Source organism: Podarcis bocagei (genome assembly GCF_964188305.1).
Source record: "Podarcis bocagei genome assembly, chromosome: 17".
In the NCBI taxonomy this organism is placed as follows: Eukaryota; Metazoa; Chordata; class Lepidosauria; order Squamata; family Lacertidae; genus Podarcis; species Podarcis bocagei.
Window position 1 is genome coordinate 32,165,872 of NC_138143.1, and position 13,862 is coordinate 32,179,733.

Sequence of the window (13,862 nt, forward strand, 5' to 3'; positions counted from 1 at the left end):
AATAAACTCCCCGCGTTCAATTTATTACTCTGTGTAATAGACTGAAAGTCAATTTGATACAGCCCAGTGTAAGAGGGGAAATATAGAAATATAAACAGGAAGATGTTGCCTTGCTAGAGTCACTATTTTAAATGCCCACTATGAGTTACAGGCCTACACACTAGCAAATTTCATATACAGATGTTTTTAGATCCACGTGTTGGGCAGATGCTACAATAGCCAGGTGTTACAACAATCAGTTCAAAGAGTCCGTCACCATGATATATCAGAAATATATTTAAGGGTTCACATAAACTGGTGCATTCACCATGTTCTTCCAGATTATATACAGATGCCAGTGTGTATTTGCTGTAAACAATCGCTTCACAAATGGACACAAGAGCCTGCCAAAGCTTACATGAACTCTGCCACATTAACCTCATGCCATTTGTCCTGTCTCCGTGTGCAAACACCAAATAGATATAATATCCATGTGTAACTTGTTTTTTTTTCCCAGTACAGTGTATTGCTCTTTTCTGAAACTATTTTCCTTTTTCTTTCTTTTTATGTCAACTTTCTGCATTGGCAGAGCATCTTGGGATTGAATTTATGGGTATGGACCAATCATTCCTTTTAGCTTGCAGATTTTAGACCCTGAGAGATTGAAAACCTTTTTATTTCCCCCTCTCCCTTCAATTCCTAACCAACTTCCTTATGCTTTAGAAGGGATCATACAGCTATAACAGTTTTTGCCAGCTCCCTATCTGCACTTAACATAAACATGTATAAACTGTGGATTATGCTTGAGGTGGCCATAAAAGACTGGAAATTTACTTTTCCTGTTCAATTTCTTGGCTAACTTGCTTTTGCTACAATCTAGCATTGCTGCTGTCCTGTCTTGGAAGGACCTGCCAAATTTCCATCTGTCACAAAGAAAGAAAGAATGGCCATTCTGTAGAATGGCAGGATTACTGTGCTCCTATTTAGGACATAGGAAACCTATTTTGTTAGGGAAAACTTGAAGCTTGCACCATTCTACCACCACAAATCCTGCTGAAGTGAATGCTTTACTAGAGGATTTGAGGATTGCAGATTGAAGCACTTGTGGACTTGACTTATTCCATGTATTCGGCGAGCGTGGGCAGTGCCTAGCATGTGAAGCAAAACCAGGTAAAACAGAGGCAATGTAAGGCAAAGCACAGGGAAAGTGAAGCAGGCCTATAGCAAGGAACATCTGCAGCAGTTTTAGTACAGACCAGAGACCTCTACTTGAAGCCTTTTCGCATGATTTGCTGTGACCTATTGCTTTGCAAGGGACGCGGGTGGCGCTGTGGGTTAAACCACAGAGCCTAGGACTTGCCAATCAGAAGGTCGGAGGTTCGAATCCCCGCGACAGGGTGAGCTCCCGTTGCTCAGTCCCTGCTCCTGCCAACCTAGCAGTTTGAAAGCACGTCAAAGTGCAAGTAGATAAATAGGTACCGCTGTAGCGGGAAGGTAAACGGCGTTTCCGTGCGCTGCTCTGGTTCACCAGAAGCAGCTTCGTCATGCTGGCCACATGACCCGGAAGCTGTACGCCGGCTCCCTCGGCCAATAAAGCGAGATGAGCGCCGCAACCCCAGAGTCGGTCACGACTGGACCTAATGGTCAGGGGTCCCTTTACCTTTACCTATTGCTTTGCAAAAGGCTTTCTGCAGGATATGTTTGCTATCCTTTGGTCCCCTATTTTTCCAACTGCTTGGTGACTGTGCACAAACAGCCTACCTGACGTTCTTCTTGCTCCACGTTGGGACCCTCTGTGGGCTCAGATCCTAATGTCATTAAAACAGATAATATTCTCTGCGACAATGAATACACATGTTGTGTGTGTTGCACTGCTTGTGTTTCTGAGCACCAGCCCAAAATATAATATTGGAAGCACAACACTTAAAGAGAAGTCCAGACCACTGGAGCATGCAGGAAAGGACGCACCTGATTGATGATTTTTAAAGTAGGATAAGGACAATAAAAGCCTTATACTGGCCACACCCAGTGTAATAATAATAATAATAATAATAATAATAATAATAATAATAATAATAATGCTGCAGGAGGAATTTTCAGCAGAGTGCTAATCAGATGCAGCAGAATGTAGATGAGGTCCATCTGTTCCTCATTATTTCCAGCTGGGTGATGTGTATTCAGATATATATCCCCATCCAAAGTCGTCTGCAATTAACTTGTAACACGTACAGCTGGGCTGGGGGCAAGTAAGCGTTCTTCCCTCATGGTACCCACTCCCTCGCACAGATGATTGAACCCTTTTAGAAAGAGGCACAAAATCACCAAAAAGTGGGGATACGGTTTTATGGAGGGTTTGCAAAACATTTCCTCCATCTTGGCACCAAGAGAGAGTGGGCAGGTGTGAGAATGAGCTGCAGGATTATAAACTTGGAAACTGTCGAGGACGTTGCAAGAGGGAGGAAGTGAAAGGACAAGGAGGGAGAACGCAGGTCCACCAGGAAGAACGTTTGTAACACATTTCTTCAGATTACTGGCTTTTAAGTAATAATAAAAGCTTTCCAGAAAGTATCACAAGAAGATACACAGTTCACCACACGTAGCATGTTGTATGCCTTGAGGACACCACACAGACTGAGAGACTTCTTGTTAATAAGACAGAGGCTGACTCAAAAAGGTAGCGAAACGGTTTACGTTTTTACAAACGTTTTATTGTCTTTTCCATAGTCACGGCCATATTATATCTTAAGCTGGACACAGGATTGCCACCAAAGCCAGCATTCCCGTGAAGTAGCCTCTGCATGCAGTAATATCTAGGAGTACTTGCCACATGGCAGTTCTGCATCATGCAACACATTATTGCAGGGAGAGATCGCCATAGGAGATGCCACTGGTGATGGTATCCCTGGTGTTCGTGTAACCGCAACCCTGGTCTGTCGTGGGCAGGAGGGAGGAGAAAACACTATTTTCACAAGTTAATAACTGATAACTACAAACAGAATTCTATGTTAACCCTTTCTGAACTGCACTAATTAACTGGATTGCATTTAGCATGACCTTTCTGTCTCTTGTTGTATTGTAACATTATAAGACTCCAGGTGCTTGGCTGCTCAATCAGTGCTTTCAGGTGAGCATAGGTTAGGAGTTATGCTGTATGTGAAATCCCTTCAAACTCTGCTTAAATCTTATTTTCAAGCATTTTCCTTCACTCTTTTTTCCAGTTATCAAGCATGCTGTGCCAGGCTTATAGTTGACTTCTCAAACTTTTAACTTTCTCTTTCCCTTCAGTTCCTCTCTTTTTCCTCTCTCCCATATATTTGTGATTGCTTCCCTACCTTAACTTCCTTTTCTTGGATTTTTATTTGTATAATCAGTTCAATGTTCTAGTTTTTCTTTTCTCACAAAACTGACCCTTCCTTCCCTCTTTTAATAAGTAGTGCTATTAATTTTTGCCTGAATATGTTCAGAAGCCTGTTAACTGATGTTTACATTGGGATTGGCTTGTAGGAAATAACTCATCCAACAATAGGATGCATTGTATCATAGAGATGAAAGGGTTTTATTTAATTCCAATCTTGGTTCATAGTAAATTTCAAGTTGCCCTATTTCTTTGAAGTATGTCTCAGAAACAAACTAGATGATATCCACAAAGTGTGTGTAATGCCTCTCATGGCTTTTTTTAATTAGAAAAACTATTTTCAGAGGGGTTATGGTTGTGGGAAGGGAGAGAGTATGCCTGTGTTCCTCTGTGCAGTCCTCGATGAATAAATCCCATTGAATTTAATTCATTTTAAGGAACGTAAGAGATCACAGCAAAAGGGGCAATACCAAATCTAATAAAAAATAAAGTGGTCTTGCTAGAGAGCCTAGAAATCTCAATTATCCATTAAACATTTTGGTAACTGTTGTTTAATCTATGATACAACTAAAAGTCCACACAGGCAAAGTCTGAGGATAATAGATAAGTACAAGAAAAAAATTCTTCCTTTAATCTATTTGTCTCGAAAGAAATGGGCAGAGAAAAAAACGACTTAGAAAGATGTGCCATGAAAAACAAAACTATCTATGCAAAAACACCAGTGCACATGTAGGAGCCAAACTACGTTTTCCAAAATGCCATGAAAGGAAAGCAGAATTTCTTCCAGGCACAGTCAGCACTTCATGGAAGTTCCTTCCTCCCAAACTGATACACCGCAGCATATCAGCACACGCTGCCAATTATTGGTCAGTGCCCACTATGATGTAATCAAACTATACGCTGGGTCAATGTCTAAGCAAATATTTACGCTCTTAGGAGCAACAGTGACGGCAGAGGTGAAGAATTTGGGACCTAACAGGCTAGTGCCAGAAAACAGTAACAGATGAAGGCTAAGCAAGACCTAGCAGATGTCTTATCTGCAAACATACAAAGATCAGCAGACCAGGAAATTGCCAAACACTAACAGACTCTTAAGCATAAAAGTAGCAGACTTTCAGAGTCTGTCCCATTGATGGTAGCCTCATTTCCAAAAGAAATTGAAGTTATTTTTTCTTCCCTCCCTCCCTTAAATTTAAGCATTTATGTTTATCAGCAGTGCTCCATTCATTCAGGGATAGGGAACCTGTGGTTTTCCAGAGGTTTTTGGACTACAACATTCCTGACTGGCTGGACCTGGTGGGAGTTGGGTGCCCTACGTCATCCAGAGATCCACAGGTTCCCCATCTCTGTAACTCCTTGTTGGATCCTCACACCTTGGTTGCGTTAATCTTGCTCTATCAGGATGATGTAACAGTTTCACAATTTTGTACTGAAAATACAAACCACAAAAGGAATAGAGGAGACAAAAAGTTCCATGAACCAGTGTACAGTTAGTATCAATGTTCTAATTGTAACGTTTCCTTTGTTCAACATACACAATGATGTTTTGCCAAGTGTGACAGACAATGGAATGTGGTGGGGGGTTTTCCAAACCAAACATTGCTTGCCCTAAGAATTACTTAATAATGATAAAATATCACTTGAGTGAGGTCATTGCAGTGGAACAGATCTTCTTCATGCAACTGTTCTTTTTGCTACAGTTATGACATTTGAGTAAGCACAGCAATATCTATGTGATACAATGCATTGCTGCCTATTGCTGCAGCCACTTTGGGGCCAGTGGAAAGAATTGGGGTCAGCAGATAAACTGCATTAGCAATCCTCTAAAAGTGGTGCAATTTTCACCGGTGGCGTAATTGCAAGCCAAACTCAAAAGTACAATGGTAACTTTTCTCATGTAAAGATTGCTGTGATCTAAGTTAATGCTGGAAAAGCAGCAGTGTGTTTTAAAATGCCAAAGAAGAAAGGGGGGAGAAAATTGTTGGGTTCGGGGGAGAGATTGTTGTAAATCTATCTTCATCCAGCTCTCTTTGCAAGGAGGAAAAACCTGTTTCTACACTACATGCATTGTTGTTCTATCAGTGCATTTTATTTTGCGTAATTTTTTGTTTTTCTAAATTTTTATTAAAATTATGTTTAAAAACAGAATTTTTCAACTACAAGTACAAATTAATTTGAATTATATTTATTTTAAACTTCATATTCCTCCATCCCTAGTATTGCATTTGGATCTTAATTTCTAAACTTAAATTTTGTATGGTGATTGTGCCATTGATTTCACTGCTTGAGATTGTAAAATAATTGTTTGTGACACTGGTTGCTCTGTCTTTTATTATCTAGTGTACATTTTGTAACCTTCTCCTTTTTGCCCCTTTCTAGAAGCTGAGGAACTCTACCAGAAAAGGGTGTTGACCATAACTGGCATCTGCATTGCTCTCCTAGTAGTTGGAATCATGTGTGTTGTGGCCTACTGCAAAACCAAGTAAACTTTCCTCTTCCTTTCTATATTTGTGTTTATCACTGAGGGATCGGGACCCTGTCAAAACAAAAGGCTAAGAAATGTGCTTGCAACTGTTGATGCAAGATTAAGCAGCTAAATAAACTCAAGAATTTATTTGTAACCTTATAGTGAAGCTGGAGTGTGCTATACTGTATTGTATAATCACAAAAAAATTCCTATGGAGATGACCCCTCAGAAGACTATTATTGTTATTGTTATATTATTATTATTATGCCACCCATCTGAATGAGTTGCCCCAGCCACTCTGGGCAGAAGGCTGCCTTCAGATGTCTTCTGAAAGTCAGATAGTTGTTTATTTCCTTAACATCTGATGGGAGGGCATTCCACAGGGCAGTTGCTACTACCAACAAGGCAGGTAGTTACTGGGATTGTTTGTCTATAAGGAGACGATCCCTTAGATTTTTCTAATCTAACTCATGACCCACTGAGATAACTGCCTAAGTGTCCCATCTGTTCTGAAGGGCTTCAGAATTAAAATTCATTGTTAGAAAGTTCTTAATCATGTTGTAGGATAACTCCTGAACCAGGAGAATCCAAAAATCTCACCCACACTTTAATATACTAGCTCAGTATGTTAATAATGAATGTCAAAATGCATGTCAATAGGTAACTGATCTGTCACCCCATGAATTGGCAGCCTTCAGTGGCGTCGAAACTTTTTTCAAAGAGGGCCAAATTTGATGAAGCGAAGGGCCAACCAAGTCCTTTTTTTAGGATTGAAGTTGTTGACTTTTATGATTTTACCCCAAAGTTGTTTAGCTTTTTTAAGGATTGAAACTGTTAAGGTTTTTAGGGTTTTACCCCAGGAAATAAACTGCCACAGGGGCCGACCAGCGGGCCAGATTAGGCCCCCAAAACGAACTTTGGACATACCTACACGAAAGTCTTATTACTGTGTCTTATATTGTACACCTGACCCATGGTTAAACTCTGATCTATTTATTGTGCCTCTTGACATTCTGAAATACATACACCCAGTCTGAACATAACCCTAAGCCTAAATTGCATGGCAGCAGCTGGACTAGGGGAAGAGCACTGCAGCTGTGAACTTCATTCTGAGAACCTGCTCATTTGCTCATGCTAAGCCATGGCTGGCTAAATTTTACATGCAAAATGGGCCATAATCTAACTGCAGTGTTATCTAATCTGATACCAGAGCCACACTTGCTTGTGAACTAAAATTGGAGGCGCACTTCATTCTTAGAGAAATATAGGAATTTAAAGCATATTGGAATGAGAATTGCTTATTCTTAGAGTAGCCCATCCTTATGTCTACTTGCTGAGGGTAGGTAATTCTGTTTCATCTCTGTATTGGAAATGGGCCATTTTTTTTCTGCACATGAAGGGCAGTCACTAACCAAAAAAAAAACACAAAAGCAAATCACTAAAGGGAAACAGAAAAGAAAAAAGTACTGCAAAAGCTAAATGCGCATTCTGTTCCTTGCAGCGGTGCCTCTTCATTGAATTAACTGCTGTACAGATGGAACATTTTGGAAGAGTCAGTGTTATGTGATGTCACCTTATCACTTTATTAACATTGCCACTGGAAATGCCACTACACTTTCCTATTAATGAAATTTAAATAAGAAAAACGCATACACTTATTTTGCAGCTAGTAAAGGTTTTAGTGAGGGATCGTTCAGTCATTTCCTGCTATGAGAACACCTATTCTTAATCAAGGGAATGCCAGTATTAACCTTCGTGCGCAGAGTCAAAGCAATATAAACATACACTATAATATTATATAATAAAGCAGATTTCTTTGCTGCGGCTGTATCCCTTGACTCAGGTGAATTTGCAGTTGATGCAGTATCCTCCTCCCATCTATAGTTCAGCAGAAGCCAGCGAGTGATTCAGCACTTTCTGTGACAGCAGAGCTTGGGGAAAAGCTCAGTAAAAAAACAGTTGCATCATTCTGAACAAAGTTCATAGCTTAAAACCATAAGAATTACCACCTTTGGATTTTACTTTACTTAAAAACATTTTGAAACAGCTTACATTTTTAAAATATATGACTGCTGTACAAAAAGAGTTTCTTTTTTTCTCTTTGCACAGCTAAAGTCAGTACATGTCCACGGCTGTACATTACATTGCAGGCAGGCATCAGGATAACCAGGTTATTTCAGAAAAGTGATAAGATGCACATGAATTCAGAATAAAGCCTTGCAAGGGCCTCTGCACCAAGATATGGTACAAGAAACTAGCTGCTGCTGCTGGGAATGGTGTTCTCCTGTAAAGATAAGAGATAAGAGCATTGTTTTCACTGAATTGTAAGGGACCCAGAGGTGCATCTAGGCCAACTCTCTGCAGTGCAGGAATCCTGCCCACATCCATCCCTGCGTAGGTTAACAACCAGATACACGGACCCATTCTGCCACCTGAGTTTCTTAGAACCCACCTATTAAAGTCATAGGCACACTGACAAGGGGAGAACCATGATCATACTCCATAGAAAGTCCTTGTGCATTATGCCAAGCACCTTCCAAAACATATGAAGTGCACTTTTGGATAGAGACAAAGAAACAAGGGTGAAAGTGAAGAGATAACATATATATCATAGGGTCTTGCTTCTCAATTGAAATCCATGGCTGTCGTCCCCCCTTTGATCTCAAAAGAGCAACAGACTGTGAAAGTTTCAGAAAGGCAATTCGTTTTGGAAGGTAGACCACCTTTCCCGATAAATCTTCTCTCCTCATAAGCCTGACAGAGTTCTGGAAGTCCTGAACTCTTCGCGTCGTATAGATCTCTTGCAGTTTCTTGTCATTCAGATAATCCATGTATGGGAATGTGCTGGTCAGATATGGTTGCAGAGCAGAAATGCTTTGTCCGTTTGACTATTTAAGCTGTTCTTTATTTGAAACGCAGGAAACAGCGGAAAAAGCTGCACGACCGCCTCCGGCAAGGCCTTCGATCTGAGCGCAACCATAGAGTCAATATGGCCAATGGGCCTCACCACCCACACCCGCCGCCAGAAAATGTCCAGCTGGTGAATGTAAGTTTTGCAAGTGTAGCTCATCAGTTCATCACCAGTTTTTATCTGAGAGCCATTTAATCAGTCATCAGATAGAAATGATAAGCATGCTTCTCTCCCCCACCCAAATAACTTGTTATTCTACCATGACAACCTAAAAAAGCAATTGTAAGAGTGAAGAAAGTTTTCCAATGTAACTGGTGTGCCAACCTGAATAAAATATGGGGGAGGCCAGGTCAGCCTCATCCCATATAATTGATCACAAGATGTGGCACATGCTCACCATTTGAATAACAATGCCCATTAACTTTTAGTGGGGGCTGAGCCCCCTCAACTATTTTATGGAGGATGCCAAAGGAACCCTAAGCCCTAGGAGTTGGCTCTTATGAATGTAACTCAGAGTAATACTAATTTACAGACTTTCTTTTTCTGGGCAAATGCATAATTGAAGTTACATAAATTTAAGTTATAGAGAATTCAAATCCTGGTAGTTCTTCTATATGAAATCATGGAAATTAGATTTTATCAGCACAGCAATGTAGAGACATCCTTTTGCACAGATTGTCCACAAAAAAGCAATCATGAACCATGCACCTTGTCCAGACAACAACAGAACCTGAAGTTAGAAGCAGGGTATTTTTGTGGGCACCCTTTCTGGTTTTGCACATGGAATTCTACTTTGAAAGCCATCTTAAGGACATAGAATATTAACGTCAAAATAATACTGAGCACTGCCAACTCAGGTTGAACCATCTGCCTAAGAGGTAGGCCACAACAGTGTTCATTCTCACAAAATGGAATCCATGTGAGGGGGAATATTCCCATGGTTGAAGCAAAGGGTGTGCCATATCCTGTGTGGATCCCACGTTCATTCACTTTCTTAATCACAAGAGCAATCATGCCCTTGGTTCTCTGAGAAAGTAGATAAGATTTTGTTGCAGTTCTTTTGCCTGCCACCACTTTGTTTCAAGTAAAAGAGCTGCCCTTGGTCATACATAGCTCATGTAAAATATTACCAGTGTGGTGTAGTGGTTAAGAGCTATGGACTCATAATCTGGTGAACCGGGTTCGCTTCCCCGCTCCTCCACATGCAGCTGCTGGGTGACCTTGGGCTAGTCACACTTCTTTGAAGTCTCTCAGCCTCACTCACCTCACAGTGTGTTCATTGTGGGGGAGGAAGGGAAAGGAGATTGTTAGTCGCTTTGAGACTCCTTAGGGTAGTGATAAAGCGGGATATCAAATCCAAACTCTTCTTCTTCATGTTCATTTCAGTGGAGGTTCTGCCCTCATAGCTTCCAAGATGTCTTTAGAGCCCAAACGTACTCCCAAGAAAGTGTTTCATGAATATGGAGGAGCTACTGGCTATGTTACTCAATGTACACACAGTGCTTAAGCGTAAATAGCATTAACAATGTGATTTCTCCTAATCCATGCCTGCTGGCAAAAGGAGAAGCAGCTTCCAATCCACTGCTACTGAAGAGCTTTTTCAGACATTCTCAGGTTGGTAGGGAGCAATGTCTGCTGGCCAGAACAGAAGTGGAGAGGTCTTTGCAAGTTTAGACATGCAGGGCACCACCTCATTTGACAGGTGCCACTCTGAGCTAAGGAAAGGGCTAAAAAAAAATGGCAATGAGAGTTGAATGCAGTCCATGGCCTACTAGCCAAAAAACCTGATTTATGGATTAAAGATAAAAGAATGGGGTGAACTCCTGAACAGAACCAAAATAGCACTCAGCTAGCAGTACATTTTACAGATGAACCAGAGCTACCTTGGGGGTAATCCTAAGGATCTTTGCAGTCAATAAGAGTTTTGCTGTCAATTCCAGCGGACAAAGTATTTCACCTGTTCTCTGTGTTTAACCAGTGTAGATATTTCTCATATTACATCATTCCCTGAGAGAGCCAATTTGTAGACAAACTATGCCTGTTACTTAGGTACCACATAGGCAAACTATTTCTTCTGTCAATTGCTTTTTGAGCCATTAGGAAAGAATAGGCCAGAATTCAGACTCTATTGTTCCTATAAAGTCCCCAAATGATGGCCAAACTAAATATTTTGAAAGACTAGTTTGTAAAAACACAGGAAATTTATGCTGCCCCTAACACACTTCACAAAGAACTTAAGAACAGGTTGCCTCCTCACCACTGAAATTCAGGGGACCAACATATTTTTTTTTTAGTTGTTATGGGTGGAGAGAGAAGGTATTTGAAAAGGGAAGTCAAAACACATCCATAGCCCCTACTCAGAAGTCTTCCCCTTGGTTAGCCAGAGCATTAGGAGAAAGCCAGTCCATGTTCTGGCCTGATGTGCTGTTATCAGAAAGCACCTTTAGTGTTGTAATTTTAGATAGCTAAACATTTCTCCCTAATGAACTAGTTTGTAAGATGGAGGGAGTTTCAGTGGGAGTATTCATAAATTTTATTTTTGCATTTTCTATTTTACATAAACAAGTGAACATTATATACATAAACATATAATCCCTTTTGACTTCCCTCCCCGCCCTCCATTGTGGATCTTAATGTAATGATTTCCACCTCTGCATCTCTTTCATAACTCTTATTTTTATAAATCGTTTGTTAATCCATAGTTCAAATTTTTACCACAAGTTTTCTGTCAATCCTACCAACATGTGTAATTGTTTGCAATAGCTTTTCAAATAAATCATAAACTTTCCCCATTCTTTATTAAAGACCTCCTGAGGTCTCAGTGGGAGTATTCAAGCACATTAACCTGCCAGACCAAATACACAGGGTTCTCCTGACCCACACACAAGCCACTGGTGGGGGGCCACGAGGGAGAGGAGAAAGGCCAGTTACACAAGTAGAAGCCCTTCCATTTAAAGGACTAATTGGGTGAATCCCATCCATGATGTATGAGTTGTGCTTATAAATATGAGTTGTGTCTCCCTTTTATTTAGCAATATGTATCAAAAAATGTAATATCCAGTGAGCATGCTGTGGAGAGAGAAACAGAGACATCATTTTCTACAAGCCACTATACCTCAACGACTCACCATTCCACAACGGTCACCCAGACACCTAGTCACAGGTAGGAGGCTGAAATAAAACCTGCAGGTTTTTGTTTCTTCCTGTTTTAAGAAAAGGTGCATCTTGGTAAACTTTTAACCATGTTGGACCTTTCTGGAGATTGCAACAAATCTTTGATTACAGAGACTTTTTACTGGGTGCTGAAATGTTCACATATTCTTCTAAACCATATTAAAAAGCAGCTTTTGTTGGCTGAGGGGAAGGGCTAAAGCAATTGTCAACCTTTCATGATTTTAGAGCCCGTGTCTGTTGCAGAAGAGCTTTCCAAACTGTCTGTCGTCACAGGTTAGTGTGTCGGCTGCAGTGCATAGGTGTATCACACTAACGTTCCCTGCGCCCATCCCGGGGCTGGAAAGGGGTTAGTTTAACCTCTGATTTGCTAGTAAAACTGAATTAATGTATCTCGAAATGATGCATGTCTAAAAAGTGTGTCACCAATGTGAAAAGTTCTGAAAGCTCCGTGTTGCAGTAATTTCATACCTTGATCACACTATTATTCTTAATGACTAATGCATCATATGAGTAACAGAGTAATCAAAGTAACAAGGTAATCAAATTTTTGTTCCTGGGATGTTGCAATTATTCCTTTGTATAATAGATTCATTGCTATTAAGTTGTAGGCTATGCCTAATTCTCATTGATGCCTCTGATGAGAACAAGGTTGAGCAGTGTTCCTGCCCAATGTGTGACCCACAGAACTGAACATGTCTCACCAACCATATTTAGCTGCTTGCCATGTGCTTGACAAGGGACGCGGGTGGCGCTGTGGGTTAAACCACAGAGCCTAGGGCTTGCCGATCAGAAGGTCGGAGGTTCGAATCCCCGCGACGGGGTGAGCTTCCCATTGCTCGGTTCCTGCTCCTGCCAACCTAGCAGTTCGAAAGCACATCAAGTGCAAGTAGATAAATAGGTACCGCTCTGGCGGGAAGGTAAACTGCATTTCCGTGTGCTGCTCTGGTTCTCCAGAAGTGGCTTAGTCATGCTGGCCACATGACCCAGAAGCTGTACACCGTTCCCTCGGCCAGTAAAGCGAGATGAGCACCGCAACTCCAGAGTCGGCCACGACTGGACCTAATGATCAGGGGACCCTATGTGCTTGACAACCCTGTTTTTCTAGTGTGAGACATACAGAAAACTATTAGTGGCCCCAAAATCCCCTTGGACCCTACCATACAGGGGGCAGGCAGGCAGTTCAGCTTGGTGGGTCACTGGTTGTGAAGGTCTGGCCATTTATTCCTTTGCATGATGGCAAAGCCCACTTACTTGGGAATAAGTCCTGTGCAATTTACTCCTGGGTAACCCTGTATAGATACTGTAGGTTTGCCACAGTTTACCACTCAAGGCTAGATGAACACACTCACGTACAAGTGTCTTCATCTTGCATTTGAAGAAATAAAAAAATCTGGTGGACGCTAGCCAGGCTATTCAGCGCTGTAGCCTATTTTAAAAACCATTTGCTCTTATTTTGTTTAATTTACTGTTTTGAAATGTGTGTATTCCTCTCCAGTGGTTTTATTTGAGAAGAGGTAAGCTACAGTATAGCGGATGCGGGTGGCGCTGTGGGTTAAACCACAGAGCCTTGGGCTTGCCTATCAGAAGGTCGGCGGTTTGAATCCCTGCGACGGGGTGAGCTCCCGTTGCTCGGTCTCTGCTCCTGCCAACCTAGCAGTTCAAAAGCACGTCAAAGTGCAAGTAGATAAATAGGTACCGCTCTGGCGGGAAGGTAAACAGTGTTTCCATGCACTGCTCTGCTTCAGCAGAAGTGGTTTAGTCATGCTGGCCACATGACCTGGAAACTATCCCCCCTCTCTCCCACAACTACCCTTTCCCCTCTTATCTGTGGTTTGTGTATCCAACAATTAGGTTTTAATGAGGATGTGCAAGACCGTTAGTGATATTCTGAATAAATTCCAAGTAAATATGCTTATAGTGAACTTCATAATTTATTCAGAGCATATAATTTCTTATTTGTTTATATAATTTGGCTT

At 41.2% G+C, this 13,862-nt stretch overlaps 2 protein-coding genes across 21 annotated transcripts in view; one reads left to right on the plus strand and one right to left on the minus strand.

Annotated features, from left to right (window-relative positions):
• The window catches only part of NRG1 (neuregulin 1), a 513,412-nt gene that overhangs the window by 489,476 nt on the left and 10,074 nt on the right, over positions 1-13,862 (plus strand). For 13 of the 20 annotated variants that reach the window (XM_081176447.1, XM_081176432.1, XM_081176449.1 and 10 more), the window contains 5 exons: positions 569-592; positions 3,068-3,103; positions 5,714-5,816; positions 8,721-8,847; positions 11,745-11,875. In XM_081176447.1, coding sequence (XP_081032573.1) covers positions 569-592; positions 3,068-3,103; positions 5,714-5,816; positions 8,721-8,847; positions 11,745-11,875 — 421 coding nt within the window. The remainder of the gene's footprint in view (positions 1-568; positions 593-3,067; positions 3,104-5,713; positions 5,817-8,720; positions 8,848-11,744; positions 11,876-13,862) is intronic. The other 7 variants (XM_081176444.1, XM_081176434.1, XM_081176445.1 and 4 more) reach the window with 2 other exon arrangements.
• LOC308576951 (uncharacterized protein) overlaps positions 1-13,862 on the minus strand; it is a 121,249-nt gene that overhangs the window by 56,976 nt on the left and 50,411 nt on the right. The window lies entirely within an intron of this gene.